The sequence below is a fragment of the Gobius niger genome (assembly GCF_951799975.1).
Source record: "Gobius niger genome assembly, chromosome: 1".
NCBI lineage: Eukaryota > Metazoa > Chordata > Actinopteri > Gobiiformes > Gobiidae > Gobius > Gobius niger.
Genome location: NC_136852.1, coordinates 5,198,354 through 5,215,710, shown reverse-complemented (window position 1 = coordinate 5,215,710; position 17,357 = coordinate 5,198,354). Strand labels below are relative to the sequence as shown.

The window sequence follows — 17,357 nt, the reverse complement described above, 5'->3', positions numbered from 1 at the left end:
GGAGAGAGAGGAGAGAGGAGAGAGGAGAGAGAGGAGAGAGAGGAGAGAGGGGAGAGAGGGGAGAGAGGGGAGAGAGGAGAGAGAGGAGAGAGAGGAGAGAGAGGAGAGAGAGGAGAGAGAGGAGAGAGAGGAGAGAGTCAAAAGCAAAACTCAAAGTGACTTTCCGAGCTCCTCGTTTTGTGCGGCCTGGCTTCATCCCCTTGTTTTCTCGCCCAGTTGTCTGCAGAACTACATCCCCCCGCAGTCGCTGACCCTGTCCTGCCCCGTGTGCCGACAGACGTCCATCTTACCCGAGAAGGGCGTGTCCGCTCTCCAGAACAACTTCTTCATCACGAATCTGATGGAGGTGCTGCAGAGGAACCCGGAGTGCAGCCAGCCCGAGTCCTGCAACGCGCTGGAGTCGGCCAGCGCCGCCATCGCGGGGCAGCCGCTGTCCTGCCCCAACCACGAAGGAAAGGTGAGACCGTCAGACTCAGAACACGTCAAACCAGGAAGTGAGAATGACGTTTGTGGTTTGGAAACGTGAGGAGGTGTGTTGTGCAGCTTTAAAACTAGAACACCCGAGCAAATACGTTTATGTGATTTTCATTCTCATGGTTTATCTGAGTGTCCTGGGTTCGGATGATTTTCACCCAGCGATAGTGATGGAAGGTAGGGCAGGGTTAAAGGGATATTTCAGGATTTTTGGCACAGGGCCTCATTTTCTAGTTATCCAGAGTGTTGCTGATTTCTGGAGATATTTTTTTGTGTGTAATTCATGCAGTTCTTGTATTTGAAGAGTTTCGTGGCGCTAGGCTAATGCAAGGCTAGCGCATTTCTATGGTATCAGCTAGCCTGCATCTCTGTCTGAGCTGCTATCTGTCCATGCCCCGTCCAGAGCACTTCGCTCAGCTGACCTGCTCCTTCTGGATGTGCCCAAAACGCACATGAAAACCAGAGGAGACAGAGCTTTTTCCGCTGCTGCCCCCCCGACTGTGGAACGGTCTGCCCCTCAGCATCCGTTTGGCCCCGACTCTAAGCAGTTTTAAGTCCTCCCTTAAAACCCACCTTTTTACACAGGCCTTTTTCTATGTTCAACTCTCCATTGTATTTTTTGTTTAATTGACGCAAAGTTTATTATGCCTTGTTTGTATTTGTATTCATAGTTTTTATCATTTGTGAAGCACTTTGGGCAGCCGTGGTTGTTGTAAATGTGCTATAGAAATAAACTTGACCTTGCATTAAAAACAGTCTGAGCCGCTCCACAGAGCACCTGAGGCAAATCACTTATAACGCCAGACTAACCATATAAATGTCTGTGTCCATAGAATCATTTTTGGAATATAACTGACCTTGCATCACATGAATGATCGCATTTTGAGGGACTATTTTCTAGCAGATCACTCCGCCGCTGTGTAGCTTATGCAACCACGAAGCTGATGCTGCTCAAATATAAGTGTTAATTTTGACAACATATTTTAATTTAGTTTTAGTCTTTTGACGAAAATGTAATTCAATTTTAGTCTAGTTTTAGTCGACTAAAATTGCATGTCAATTCAGTCGACTAAATTTAAGACAAATTTAGTCGACTTTGCATTGATAATATTCATTATAATCATGTTTAATGTTGTTCCTCTGCTTCATGGAGCTGCTCCACATGAACAAAGCTCAGAGCTGATCCTTTGGCAGAGAATTTACATGATCTGAGGCTCTTTCAGACGGTCAATAGAAGTTTGGATGATTTTAGTCTCTCCTTTTCATTTTTATTAAGTCTTATTTTAGTCGACTAAAATATCTGGACATTTTAGTCATAGTTTTAGTCTCATGAAAAACTTTAAATTTAGTTTTAGTCCAATTTTAGTCGTCAAAAATATCACTTTGACTAAAATTAAGACTAAATATTTTAGATGACGAAATTAACACTGCTCAAATGTAAGTTATTTTAAATGCAAAATGGTTAAAATGATTCTATGGACACAGACATTTATATGGTTAGTCTGGCGTTATAAGTGATTTGCCTCAGGTGCTCTGTGGAGCGGGTCACACTGTTTTTAATGCAGGCTAGCTGATACCATAGACATGCGCTAGCCTTGTATTAGCCTAGCGCCACGAAACTCTTCAAATATAAGAATTGCTTACAAAAAAAATATCTCCAGAAATCAGCAACACTCTGGATAACTAGGAAATGAGGCCCTATGTCAAAAATCCTGAAATATCCCTTTAATCTATTTAGTCAGGCAACCTTGCCCCCTTTCAAGGTTGACATTCAGGGCTGCCACATTTGCTTTGCGACTTCAACTCTAGTTTTGCTCCTGTCTCAGAGTTCGGTGTCTCTGGCCTCACAGTAAGTGAGTAACACATAGTTATTTTAGTCAGCTGGTCATTTATACTCATTCAAAATCAGACATATTTAGTTTGTGCCGAGGACACTGAGCCTGAACCAGAGAAGTCTCACAAATCCCAGGAATGGCTGGACCAAAAACCAAGTTTCCATCTTCATTATTTAACTTTTTAGGCATTTTTTGTTCCCAAATTCCTAATTTTCCAGTAATTTTGGAGCATTTTCATCTGGTCCTCTCATGATGCTTAATGTTTATGATGTTTAATATAAAAGAACACGTCATCAAAATGTATCAAAATATGACAATCCATGACACATTTGAGTCAAGGACTTTTTATCAGGTATATTATCTCAGGTAAAAATCACCCGGCGTTAGTGATGGTGTTATGGATTGATAGTGTTCTAGGGTTAAGAATGTCACTCTGCTGTGCGCCCCCTGCAGGTGATGGAGTTCTACTGCGAGTCGTGTGAGACGGCCATGTGTCTGGAGTGCACCGAGGGCGAGCACCGCGAGCACGTGACCGTCCCGCTCAGAGACGTCCTGGAGCAGCACAAGACGGCTCTGAAGAACCAGCTCGACACCGTGCGAAACAGGTACGAGACTAAACCCCGGACCTGATTGAATAACCTCATCCAAATCCACTCTTAGATGACCCACTGCATAAATAACATTTTCAGAGTTAAAGGAACTGGTCACCTCCATACTGAGATATGTTCTTACTTGAGCTTAGACGAGTTGATGTGTACCTGTCTGGTCTTTGTGCCCGTGGAAGAGCTTCTAACCTCACCCCGTTTGGAGCTATAGGAATACATTGGGAGAGGCCTCAGTCTAACAACATCTTTGGTCGTTTTGCATGACCGAGGGAACGCACAAAGACCAGACAGGTACACATCAACTCGTCTAAGCTCAGGCAAGAACATATCTCAGTATGGAAAAACGATGGCCTGTTCCTTTAAGCGGGCATTAGGAGCTGGCAACAGTATGATCCAAAAATATTACACAGTGTGGCTTTAAATTGGATGCAAACTAGAATATATACATTTTTGGGGGGAAACAGTGACATTGTTTGACTGTTAAACTGTACAAGTTGTAGAAAATACAAAATAATGGTCCAAACCAGTTGTTCTCAACTGCTGTAGCTTGTGTCCCACCTTCAACCCATAAAAACAAACTATTTAAAATGTTTAGTTTCAACCAGTGTTAATTTCGTCGACTAAAATATTTAGTCTTAATTTTAGTCAAAGTGATATTTTTGACGACTAAAATTGGACTAAAACTAAATTAAAACTTTCTCATGAGACTAAAACTATGACTAAAATGTCCAGATATTTTAGTCGACTAAAATAAGACTAAATAAAAATGAAAGGGAGAGACTAAAATCAGCCAAACTTCTATTGACCGTCTGAAAGAGCCTCATATCATTTAAATTTACTGCCAAAGGATCAGCTCTGAGATTTGTTCATGTGGAGCAGCTCCATGAAGCAGAGGAACAAGATTAAACATGATTATAATGAATATTATAAATGCAAAGTCGAGTCAATTAGTCTTAAATTTAGTCGACTAAATTGACATGCAATTTTAGTCGACTAAAACTAGACTAATATTGAAAAGTTTTTTTTGACTAAATCTTGACTAAAATTAAATTACATTTTAGTCAAAAGACTAAGACTAAAACTAAAATAAAATATGTTGTCAAAATTAACACTGGTTTCAACCAATGGCCGCTGGTCGCTCTGCTTTATGACTGCGACACTAGGGGCCGACATTGCTGCAGTACCTCTACCTGTGGGCGGCAAAACAAGCTAGTTTTCCATTAGAAAACACTTTAGACTCGCTCTAAACAACTGTAAAGCCTGGTGCTGAATTTTTAAAAACTTTCTACAGCTAGATATTCCTCCTGTGATAACGCTGGGTTAGTTACAATTAAGGAAACCAGGCTGTTTTTTTTTTTTTTTTTGGTACTAATGAAGGCTGGACTTTATTGACCGACCGTATGCCCTTTTTTGGAACAGGCTCTGTCACATCAGGGGAGGAGGAGTTTGTAAATCCGCCATGATTTCCCCCTTGAACGTGGTTATTTTGTCAAACGGGGAGGAGTGAGGCGGAGCTCTCTCTAGATTTAACAGTCTATGATTTCAACTTATAATATAACGCAATAAAAAACATTATGGGGTTTGACGTTATAATATATATTGTCACAATGCTGTATTTCCTGAAAGACCTTTTAAAATTGCCCAAACTATTTCTCTACGGTCACTTTGGGACATGAGACTCACTAAACACGGTCCCATGACTCACTTTGGGGTCCCAACTCAGCAGCTGAGAACCACGGGTCTAAATCCAGCTGCAGTTTTGGCTGAAATTGTGCACATTTCTTTGCTCAAAACCTTTTCTATTGAATATCCACATTTCCCCTCATTCCTCTGTTTGCAAATCTTTGGAAAAGCATTACATTTGTCTCTCTGCTGCCTGTGTAAACCCTGGAATGGCGTAATGGCGGCTCAAAGCGACGCTGCCTCTGCCGTAGCTGTAGCGTCTTATTACCCCACAAACCTACAATCACGGCCTTTAACCTGAGCTCCTGTGTGCTTCGTTTGCAGATTGCCTCAGCTGAGCGCCGCCATCGACCTGGTGAACGAGATCTCCCGGCAGCTCGGCGAGCGCAAGGCGGAGGCCGTGAGCGAGATCAGCGACACCTTCGAGGAGCTGGAGAAGGCCCTGCACCAGCGGAAGAGCGCCCTCATCAGCGAGGTGGACAACATCTGCGGCACCAAGCAGAAGGTCAGAGGCGCTTCACGCTCCGCACTCTGTCTTTAGTAAAGGAACGCAGCAAATTTACTTTAATTCAGAGTTTATGAGGATCTGTACTTCAGATTAACCTAGGAGGGTTCGTCATTGTGCATAAATGTAAATTGTAAATGTGAATCAAAGCCAATGTCAGCTTAACCTCTTAACTTCCACCTGAACGGATCCCATTTTCTCCAGTTTGGCTTTACCCCAATCAAAAAGCTTCTTGGGGAAAAAAAGAACCAAAATAGCCACAAAAAAATGAGAAGAAAACAAGGATGTAAACACAACAAAAATGTGACAAGAATTCAACAAAAATGTGACAAAAACTCAGCAAAAATGTGACAAAAATGTCACAAAAATTCAACAAAAATTCAACAAAAATTCAACAAAAATTCAACAAAAATGTGACAGAAAATTCAACAAAAAAAATCTAAATTGGAATATGATTTGGCAAAATATGCAGTTATCGTCAAGAAATCCTAATCATCAGGTTATTCACTTCAATTTTATCCATAGAACATATTTCACTCCCTACATTCTATTCAAAATGAAAGTGCTACCTTCCCCCAATTGTACATTTTGCAATCTCAAAACCCAAGGCACATTTATGCATATGGTTTGGGACTGTCAAAACGTTAAAACTTTCTGGATGGGTGTTTCGAAAACACTAACTGACCTGTTGCTGAAGAATATTCCCTGCACTCCTGAAGTTTTACTCCCCAATGATAGCTCCACTCTAGACCTCAATGTAATGGAGAAGCGTGTATGGTTAGCTGGTCTTACAGCAGCCAAACGAATACTTGCTTGTAGATGGAAGACACCACACTTGGTCACCATGCAAAAATGGCAAAACTGGAACAATGGGCCTCACAAATGCATAATGCAAGCTCAAAAAATATAATTTTCTGGGACAAAGTATTTACTGCTATAAATCCTGGGATGTTCCATTGAACATCTATATCTTTGATCTCACCACTGTAATTTTACTATTGTATCTCCGCATCTACGTGTCTGTTTAATCTTGGTTCATTCGATTATGGGTATGAAATGGACAGTACAAATAATCATCGAATGTTAATGATGAATTTTGTCAATAGAAAATACCATGGGGTCAGGGTCCAGGGGTGGTGGGGGAGGGGGGGTGGGTGTTGGGTCCCAATGGTTGGGATGGGGTAGCATACTTTTGAGTTTGCAGTATGTATCTGCGCTTTTTTTTGTGTGTGTGTGTGCATCTCTCGCTGTACTATACACATGCTGAATATGTGGATTCTCACCCCTACACTTTAATGGAAAATTAATAAGAAAATTGATCACAAAAAAAAAAGAAAATTCAACAAAAAGTCACAAAAATTCAACAAAAATGTCACAAACTTCGACAAAAATGTGACAAAAATTCAACAAAAGAGTGACAAAAATTCAACAAAAATGTGACAAAAATTCAGCAAAAATGTGACAAAAATTAAACAAAAATGTGACAAAAATTAAACAAAAATGTGACAAAAATTCAACAAAAATGTGACAAAAATTAAACCAAAGAGTGACAAAAATTCAACAAAAATGTGACAAAAATTCAACCAAAGAGTGACAAAAATTCAACAAAAATGTGACAAAAATTCAACCAAAGAGTGACAAAAATTCAACAAAAATGTGACAAAAATTAAACAAAAATTAAACAAAAATTAAACAAAAACTCAACCAAAGAGTGACAAAAATGTGTGCACACTAGAGCATCTTAATTGTTGCAAAAGTGCTGCATTTAGTCGACCAATGGAAATCTTGGTCGACCACCACGTGATTGATCAATTAGTCGACTAAACGACCAAAAGGGGGCAATGTATCGTCTACAAGGTAATATCAAAATAGCTGTTTGGTAGGTATGCAAATTTATGATATTTAGTTAGAAAAGTGGAAAAATGGAGGGGGGCAGTGGATCGAATTGAGAAACAAATTTGAGGAAAAGTTTTAAATAATTGGAAAAAAAGGGGGGGACATTGGGAGGAGAATGAGGAGGTGGTAAGGAAATAAACTGAGAAAAAATAAGGAAAAAAACTGGAAAAAATGTGGAAAGTGTGTTTTGTAGTCTGTTCAGGACAATTATCTTTTTGAGCGACAAAACAATGTCAATTATGTTTGCAGTAGGGCTGAAAGATATATCGTATCGATATCGAGTTATGAACATTGAAAATATTAAAATCGAAAAAGTAAGGCATAAACTATATAGATTTTCATCAATAAAACTGTAGTCTTTTGTGGTTTTCTCCTAAGCCATAGTTATATCGTATCGATATCGAGATATCTGGCATGAATATCGAGATATGAAATTTTGTCCATATTGTTCAGTCCTAGTTTGCAGCACATTTTTCCATATTTCCAATGGTTTGCAAATGTATTGCCTCATCATTGTCATCGAGAAAGTCCACAAAAATACAAAGATTTTCAATTTGTCTCCCAGCCCGACAACGCACCCACTGTCAGCATCTAAATATAGCTCACTGCAGCTCTGCTTCCGTTCGTCATCTGCCAAAGCCGTGTAAATGATTTCTAATTCACACACAGGAACAGTTTGGACATGTGGGAAGTTTTGTGAGCGTTGCTGCTAAATGTTAAAGCACAACTAGGGTCACCAGCTGTTAGACTGAATGAAAACTGCCCTTTCATGAAACATAAACGTGCTCCATTATTGGGGAAAAAGCCCTCTCCTAATCAGTGTATATTTCCCCTGTGTGTGTTGCAGGTGCTTCAGGCCCAGCTGAGCTCGCTGCTTCAGGGCAAAGAGAACATCGAGAGCAGCTGCCACTTCACGGAGCAGGCTCTGAGTCACGGCAGCGCCACAGAGGTGCTGCTGGTGCAGAAGCAGATGGGGGAGCGGGTCAGCGCCCTGGCCCGGCACAGCTTCCCCGAACACCCCCACGACAACGGCCACCTGCAGTGCCAGGTAAAGAAAGTCTCTGAGTGGAACGAAGATGTGATAATAAAGAAGGACTGTAAATAACATGAATCAGTGGGTGTTGGCAGTCTTTTTCCAATGTCCTATGTAAAGGGGCTAGATGCAAGTTGGCTATTTTATACTCACTACTGCCACCTCAGGTATTACGTGTAACTGCACCTTCTATATTTAGCTCATGCATGACGGCAATTCAGACCCGAAGTAACAACTTTTTGAGTGACAGTGCAGGATTTTAGAGGCAGTTGTGGTGAACAGGTCTGAGCTCATTCTACACATTAGGACATGGCTGGAACATGTAGGGGGAGGAAAATACTTAATTTCAACATTTTTAAACTCTGTATAGTCCCTTTAAAACCTCTTACCACCCGCCTAAACCGAATGCCTTCTGTCCTCTTTTGCTATAGGCCTGTATAACACCTCATTTGAAAGCTAAGACCCACAAAACTGATCTTTTTCCTCGCGTTGTTGCTGTGTTGTGTCACCTTTTTGGTTGAGTTTTTGTCACTTTTGTGGTTGAGTTTTTGTCACAATTTTGTTGAATTTTTGTCTCATTTTTGTTGCATTTACATCCTTGTTTTCTTCTCATTTTTTGTGGCTGTTTTGGTGCTTCTTTCCCCAAGAAGCTTTTTGATTAGGGTAAAGCCAAACTGGAGAAAATGGGATCCGTTCAGGTGGGAGTTAAGGGGTTAAAGACCTCTCTGGCTTTGATGTAGTTCCACATTCTGACCACAAGAAGAAATGTCCTCAACTCAACCAAACCCAGTCCGACGATTTAGCTTCACTACAATAAATCCTGCTGGAGGAAATAAAACCTGCCTCTCTGTGCATGACCCCTGTCAGGTGGAGACGGACGGGCTGCGGCGCTCCATCCAGAACCTGGGCGTCCTGATCACCACGGGCGCCGTGGGGCACACCAGCGTGGCCACGGGCGAGGGGCTGCGCCACACGCTGGTCGGGCAACACACCACGGTCACCGTCACCACCAAAGACAAGGACGGGGAGCTGGTGAAGAGCGGCAACGCCATCCTCAAAGCCGAGATCGTTTCTGCCGACGGCAGCAGCACCGAGGCCGAGGTGGTGGACAACAAGAACGGCACGTACGAGGTGAGTCTGAGGGGGCACTGAAGGGGCACTGAGGGGGCACTGAGGGGCACTGAGGGGATACTGAGGGGATACTGAGGGGACACTGTGATACTGAAGGGGACACTGTGATACTGAAGGGGACACTGTGATACTGAAGGGGACACTGTGATACTGAAGGGGACACTGTGATACTGAAGGGGACACTGTGATACTGAAGGGGACACTGCGATACTGAGGGGACACTGCGATACTGTGGGGACACTGTGATACTGAAGGGGACACTGTGATACTGAAGGGGACACTGTGATACTGAGGGGATACTGTGGGGACACTGTGATACTGAGGGGATACTGTGGGGACACTAATACGGAGGGGGCACTGATACGGTGGGGATGCTGTGATACTGAGGGGATACTGTGATACTGTGGGGACACTGTGATACTTAAGGGATACTGTGATACTGAGGGGGCACTATGATACTGAGGGGATACTGTGGGGACACTGTGATACTTAAGGGATACTGTGATACTGAGGGGATACTGTGGGGACACTGTAATACGGAGGGGGCACTGATACGGTGGGGATGCTGTGATACTGAGGGGATACTGTGAGACTGTGGGGACACTGTGATACTTAAGGGATACTGTGATACTGAGGGGGCACTGTGATACTGAGGGGATACTGTGGGGACACTGTAATACGGAGGGGGCACTGATACGGTGGGGATGCTGTGATACTGAGGGGATACTGTGATACTGTGGGGACACTGTGATACTTAAGGGATACTGTGATACTGTGGGGACACTGTGATACTGAAGGGGACACTGTGGGGACACTGTGATACTGAGGGGGCACTGTGATACTGAGGGGACACTGTGATACTGAAGGCGACACTGTGATACTGAAGGGGACACTGTGGGGACACTGTGATACTGAGGGGACACTGGGGACACTGTGATACTGAAGGGGACACTGTGATACTGAGGGGGATACTGGGAGGACACTGTGATACTGAGGGGGACACTGTGATACTGAGGGGGCAACTCTTTTTTTAGGACATTTAAGACCCTCACAATTTATTCAATGCCTTAATGCCCTTTAAACCCGGTTCTCAAATGTTTCCCCCCTGACGCCCGCAGGTGGGGTACACTGTCCGCTCCGAGGGGGAGTTGACCTTCTCCCTGACCCTGTACGAGCAGCCGGTTCGGGGCAGTCCGTTCCGGCTCCGCGCGGTCAAACCCTCGGACCTGCTTCAGTCTCCGGACGACGTGAAGCGGCGAGTGAAGTCCCCGAGCGGCGGAGGAGGCCACGTCCGGCAGAAGGCGGTGCGACGACCCTCCAGCATGTACAGCACCACCAAGAAGAAGGAGAACCCCATCGAGGACGAGCTCATCTACAGAGTCGGTCAGTGGAACTTTGGAACTTTTGCTGTGACAATAAAACTTCAAAGGTTCAAAGCTCGATGAATCACACTATGAATACAATTGGGAGAAATCCCTCTGAGCAAAGCTTCAAAACATTGCAAAGTACAAGACTGGAATGTTTGGTGTCTTTAGGCGCTGCAAACTAGAAATTCTGTTGCAACAATGCGAGGAAAAATCTATTTTGAGGAACAGGCCCTATTCCCACATTGAATCAGTGTGATGTTTAAACACGTTATTGTAAAGTTTGTTGAGAGATAAACCTGGAGAAAAAGAGGTTTTCCTGCAGTGCCTCCCCTTTATTATTTTCAAAGATGTAAACTAAACAAAAGCTCAATAAAAAGTAGTGGTTTATAGGTTTTGTTCTGGCCTCTGTATCTAAAGTTTGTGTTGTTGTCGACAGGAACCAGAGGGCGAGACAAAGGCGAGTTCACGAACCTCCAGGGCATCTCCGCCTCCAGTAACGGACGGATCGTGGTGGCAGACAGCAACAACCAGTGCATTCAGGTGATTTACACTGTTTGTATGTTTAACTCAGCGAGAGGCAGGAGCAATGACTGTCAAGAGAATGTTTGTTTCTAAGATTAGAGCGGCACTTTTAGGTCAGTGTGAATCCAACCACAGTGGTTTGCGAAATGACAGGTTGATGCCCGTCGTCATGGGAATAAGTTTACCTGATAATTATTACGTGGCTGATGGTGCGGGCGCGTGTGAACACGGACTGAACTTTGAAGTGAATACAGTTGAAACTAGAGCGGTCTCAGGTCGACCCCTAAGGCGCTCCAACATGTGTGAAAATACCCTGACAGTCAATCATAACAGATGTTATTTCAGCCAATTAAATGGTTAAAAATCACCAAATGTTGTGGGTAAAGACACGCACATCCACAGGTCTACGTAAGTGTGCAGGATCAAGGAATGAGAGATAATAAAAGAATTAAAGATCCGCACAACTTTGTAGCTCCCAAGCTTTTTTAATGCTCACCGAGTAGTGACGTTTCGGGCCTTAGCCCTTCTTCAGACTTGGGAGCTACAAAGTTTTGCGGATCTTTTATTCTTTTATTAAAAATCACCAAATCCCACTGAGAAAAGAGTAAAGGTGCAGAAAACAGCACAGTTCAGTTTATTCCTTTGAAATCATTGCTTCTTGGCCATTGTTTTTATATTTTGATGCGTTTGTCAGGCTATTGTTTTGGAGTGAAGTACCTCCACAACGCTGCTGCTCGAGTCCTGACAAGAACCAGGAAATACGACCATATTAGTCCAGTGCTCCGGTCTCTGCACTGGCTTCAGTCACTCAGAGAATAGAATTTAAAACAGCTCTGCTTGTGTACAAGTCTTTTCATAGTTTAGCACCGAAGTCCATCTCTGACATGTTACAGCCGTCTGAGCCATCTCAGGGAGGGGTCTCCTGGTGGTTCCCAGAGTCAGGACTAAACACAGTGAGGCTGCGTTTCAGTTTCATGCAGCTAAAATCTGGATCAGTCTTCACGAGGATGTGAGACAGGCCTCAACTCTGACAATGTTCAAATCCAGGCTGAAAACAGTTCTTTTTACCCGTGAATATGACACTGAAAATATTTTATCTGCTACATTTTTATGCTGATGCTTTATTGATTTTATCTGTTTTCTTGTAATTTTATGCAACTGTGAAGCACTTTGATTTGCCTTGTGTATGAATTGTGCTCTACAAATGAACTTGCCTTGCCAATAGGCCAAGATTTAAATAAAAATTAGCATTTTCTTTTCTTTCAGTTCACTCTGTGCTTCGTATCGTGTGAATGGTTCAAAGAATAAACAATATATTTTACTGAGACTTTTTTGATTAAACACAGGGCTTCTATTTCATCTCTAAAGGCCTTGTGTTTCGTGTAGATCTTCTCCAACGACGGTCAGTTCAAGATGCGGTTCGGCGTGCGAGGGCGCTCCCCCGGCCAGCTGCAGCGCCCCACGGGGGTCACGGTGGACTCCAACGGGGACATCATCGTGGCCGACTACGACAACAGGTGGATCAGCATCTTCTCCCCCGACGGGAAGTTCAAGGTACAGGAAGTCTCAGCGTTTTCTTCAGTCGATGGTCTTCTTTTATTTTCTTTATTTTCTTTCTTTCTTTCTTTATTTGACAGGGACATTGCACAACAAATATGTTGCACAGACCAGAGAGAGCTACAAGCTAATTTTCATCTGTCGTCCCTGGGCAGAGGCAAAGTGACAGCAGGTTTAAACAGTGACCAATGAGCATCTGACTTTAGAGTTCGTTCACAATATAAAATACATCTAAGGCACCGGCAAAAGGATCACCTGAAACATTCAGATACAATATTTACAGTATTTACAAGCAATTACAATTATACAGTTTTTTAAAAACTTGTACCTTCTCATATTTACTTCTACCCCCGTGTTAATGCTCACAAATCTGACCGTCTTCCAACCACTTCTTCAGATTAAGTTTGAACTGTTGTAAAGTGCTGCTCTCTTTCAAACAGTCAATGGCAGCGAGCTCCACATCCCTGCAGCTTTTACAGAGAAACAATTCTGTCCAAACGTGGAGGATCTAAAGTTCACAGAACAGTCTCCTCTGGCCGAGGCTCGCGTTGTTCTACGTCACAAGATTTCACAAACATTCTCAAGGGCTGTGGGGCCAAACTTTAATAATTTGTATTTCTTCACAATGTTACAGTAGTGGTATGAAACAGTTTTTTTATCTAATATTTTGAGTGCCTGTTTGTACAGGCTTTGGAGCGGCTGTAATGCAGTGTTGGTTGATAGAGACCATGTTGTAATGCAATATGTAAGGTGTGAAAATATCATCGCATGCATGTAAAGCTTGGCTGCGTCTGTGCTCATTTGAGGGCGAATATATCTGAACTGTGATACATTGAATTTGATTGTTTTTATCCGTTTTGAAACATGCTTTTTTTTTCTTTTTTTTCCCTGTCCCAGAGCAAAATCGGAGCGGGGCGGCTGATGGGGCCGAAGGGCGTGGCCGTGGATAAGAACGGGCACATCATCACCGTGGACAACAAGGCCTGCTGCGTCTTCATCTTCCAGTCCAACGGGAAACTCGTCACAAAGTTCGGCGCCAAAGGGACGTCAGACAGACACTTCGCAGGTAACGTTCGCCACGAGCTTCATCACTGCTTATTTTCTCCTTCATTTATAAGATTTAGCATTAATGTATTAGCTGGTCACTTGCTAATTATTTCTCTATTGTTTTCCAAAAGGTCTTTTTCATTCAATGCAAAGCGAATGGGCCAGATTTACATTTCTGTTTTTGAAATGATTGGTCAAAATTATGTTCACCATGGAACATATTCTTTGATATACATTATGTTATTGTCATTTACAACTCAATATTATCATCTAGTGGTTGTTAGTTGGTCTGAATCTGTCATGTTGCAGTAAACTAGCTTTATTTTAATACATTATTTTTCACTATGTGTTTAATAAGCTGGGAATCTTCATGACTGTCCAAAAGGCTGCACTTCTCTCATCAACATTTTGATTAAAACAGTTTTTTTGTTTTAGGTGCATATTTATTGCCATTGAAACGAGTCTCAAAACAGCAAAGGAAACTAGTTATACAAGTATTTAGTAGTAAATGTACAAGTACCACTGATCCCGGGTTCGATTCCCACCTGGACGGACCTCGTGTCTGCGTAGGTTTCCTCCGGTTTCCTCTACCACTAAAAACATGTACAATAGGTTCTCCTCTGGAGCCAGGACTCCCCTGAAAAAGAGATTCTTAATCTCAGTGGGACTGCCCTGGTTAAATAAAGGTCAATGCATAAATAAAAAATAAAAAACAAATAAGATTTAACCCCTTAACTCCCACCTGAACCAAGCACATTTTCTCCAGCTTGGCTTTACCTCAATCCAAAACTTCTGGAAAAAAGGTGTGAAAATAGCGAAAAAGTGACAAAAAAATGACAAAAATGTGACAAAAAATGACCTAAAAATGACAAAAAAGTGATTAAAAAAAGATTTAAAAAAGACAAAAAATGACCAAAAAAAAGACAAAAAATGTACAAAAAAATTGATTAAGAAAATGACCAAAAAGTTCCAAAATGAGTTGAATACCCCCCAAAAAAAGATGGAAAAAAATTTGATGACGTGAGGAAAAAGATCCATTTAGATGAGTTTTGTAGATCTTAGCTTTCAAATGAGGTGTTACACTGGCCTACAGGATTTGGGTAAAGCTGAAGTGGAGAAAATGCTCTCGGTTCAGGGGGGAGTTAAGAGGTTAGGCTCCACTGTCAGGACGGGAAGTGTGGACTTTTTTGGGTGGGGGGCACATTTTTTTTCCTAGGTTGGGAAAGGCCAGCCGCTCCCTGATTGGCCAGTTGCCGACATTGGCAGCCAATGATAAGTGGAGCTCCAAACTAAACTATTAAACTAATCCAAACTAACCATATACTGTACCTGACCCTAATCCTAACTTTAAAGAGACTAGATAAAGTTGGTCATTTTATACTCACTACTGCCACCTCAGGTCTTAGGCGTAACTGCAGCTTCTATATTAAGCTCGTGAAGCAACAACTTTTCGAGTGACAGTGCAGGATTTTAGAGGCAGTTGTGGTGAACAGGTCATTAGGACATTACTGGGACATGTAGGGGGAGGAAAATACATAATTTTAACATTTTTAAACTCCATTTAGTCCCTTTAAGGATAGTGGAGTTTACAAAAGGTGTCTTTCAGGCATTAGTTTGAATCTGACCAATCAGGAAGTCGATAGTCCTGTACATTTCCCGTCCTGAGAGTGGAGCCTGCGGTGGTCTGGACCTCACAGTGGAGGAGGACCACTGCAGGACCTCCTGGAAGTTTATCACCTTTACACAACAGGGACAAATCTTCTTAGTTGTTGTGAGTCAGTGGCATTGACAGTGCATCTGCCCAGCGCCACCTACTGTTCTGGAGTGTGCATTACAAGGCTTTAAATGAGACAGCTTTTCATTTTAAACAGTAAACAGTCAGTAAATTCCCCTTTTTACCCACCACCTCTGACAATGATGATAAATAATGAATCTTGCCTTGCCTATAAGGGCTTACAATCATTTAAACTTCCTTAGAATCAAGGGTTAGGCACGAGTCAGCAGAGTAAAGGTTCGGAAAGGGGTTTGGCCGTTGTTTTATGGGTTACAAACATAATCATGGTCCAAGCAATAAACCTAAGGTACTTATAGATGATTAACAAATGCTGGAAAGCTTCATAAGTAAGAAAAGTGAACTGTTATTATGATTTACAGTGTTATGGATGACTAGAATGCAGCTTATTGGAAATCAGACAAATCCAGTGAAGATTCTGCCTCTTTTGTTCATTCGTGCTCCATGATTTTGCGTTGAACTCTGACCCTGTGCTTCACTTTTCCGTTGTTTTCACTCAAACCTTTTGTTCTTTCCTTTTTAGAGAAGAGCGGTGCTAATATTGCACTGGATCAAAAGCTTAGTAAATCTGGCCCTGTCTTCAGTAAGTAACGAACACCGACACGTTTGTTTTTGATGTTGCTTTTTGTCAGCTCTGTCGTCCGTCTGTGTGACGCTGTGTGATGGTGCATTGTTGTCAAGAGTTTTAAAAATAGAAACGACTTCCTCTAAAGGCATTAAAAAAAGCCCTGAGTCATCCTTCCCTTCCCTTCGCCTCTGCCTCTTCCAGGTCCTCACTTTGTGGCCGTGAACAACAAGAATGAGATTGTGGTGACGGACTTCCACAACCATTCAGTCAAGGTACGACCGGGGGTGCATTTCCCGGACATTCACTCACTTTACTGAATTTACTACAGTACTGTACTTATTTACTACAGTACTGTACTTATTTACTACAGTACTGTACTTATTTACTACAGTACTGGACTTATTTACTACAGTACTGTACTTATTTACTACAGTACTGTACTTAAGTAGGTTTTGGAGGATGAAAACGTGTTACTTTTACTCCACTACATTTGAAAGATTAATAGAATAGTTTCTACTTCACTGCATTTCTGTAAAACATTTCTGAAATATGTCCATGCGTTTTGTAGGGCTGGGGGAAAAAAATCGATTTGATTTAAAAATCGAGTTGGTAGGTCAAACCGATTCATATATAAAACAAAAACAAAAATGGATAGAAAATAAATAGAATATATAGAACGTGAGGGCGTTCCTAGGAGGACTCAGGCAAACCTATCCCTAAAATGGCCGCCATCAGAGTTTTTACAGATTACTCAAAAATACGTGAATGTGCCAAGGCAACACTTCAGGCATGTTTTTAATGAGGGAATGACAAAATAACATGCTGTAAAGTTTGAAAAAGTCGATTTTGCATAATACCCCCCCTTTAACAATCATTGTTGCACAGTGACTTTTCAGTTAGAGAAAGGGTTTCCCTTTGCAGTTTTGTTTATGTTGATGCACTTTAATTAAAGGTATACAGGAGGATTTTCCCGAATTTTAGGAAATCCCTCTCCACTTTTAAAAAAAAAAAAGCGCAACGCTCTACCTGCCTCCAAGGAGGAAGAATCTCCCAAAAACACTCTGGTCTTGTTTCTCTCTTCTGAAGCCTTTCTCTTCTTCTCATACACTTTGAAGACACTTTTTCTCTTGCCCCTCTGCCATTTTCAAACGACTCGGTGCGTTCTGCAGCAGCAATGAATGGCTAACAGCGTAACTCACATAGGCCTGAAAGTGACGCATGCACAGAAATTAACAAGGGGCGAGCGCGCACGACGGCCTTACGTAGGCGTATCAACAGAATGATTGACAATTAGGAGGACCAATCGTCTTGATGATCCACCCGGAAATAGAACATCCTCCGC

At 42.3% G+C, this 17,357-nt stretch overlaps 1 protein-coding gene across 2 annotated transcripts in view; it reads left to right on the top strand.

Annotated features, from left to right (window-relative positions):
- Nucleotides 1-17,357, top strand: part of LOC306976170 (tripartite motif-containing protein 3-like) — a 49,083-nt gene that overhangs the window by 28,357 nt on the left and 3,369 nt on the right. Inside the window, exons 3-13 of one of the 2 annotated variants that reach the window (XM_079574058.1) lie at nucleotides 217-457; nucleotides 2,763-2,914; nucleotides 4,922-5,102; nucleotides 7,846-8,046; nucleotides 8,899-9,162; nucleotides 10,281-10,545; nucleotides 10,966-11,069; nucleotides 12,438-12,605; nucleotides 13,506-13,674; nucleotides 15,971-16,030; nucleotides 16,217-16,287. In XM_079574058.1, the coding sequence (XP_079430184.1) occupies nucleotides 217-457; nucleotides 2,763-2,914; nucleotides 4,922-5,102; nucleotides 7,846-8,046; nucleotides 8,899-9,162; nucleotides 10,281-10,545; nucleotides 10,966-11,069; nucleotides 12,438-12,605; nucleotides 13,506-13,674; nucleotides 15,971-16,030; nucleotides 16,217-16,287 (1,876 nt within the window). The remainder of the gene's footprint in view (nucleotides 1-216; nucleotides 458-2,762; nucleotides 2,915-4,921; nucleotides 5,103-7,845; nucleotides 8,047-8,898; nucleotides 9,163-10,280; nucleotides 10,546-10,965; nucleotides 11,070-12,437; nucleotides 12,606-13,505; nucleotides 13,675-15,970; nucleotides 16,031-16,216; nucleotides 16,288-17,357) is intronic. The other variant, XM_079574059.1, reaches the window with a different exon arrangement.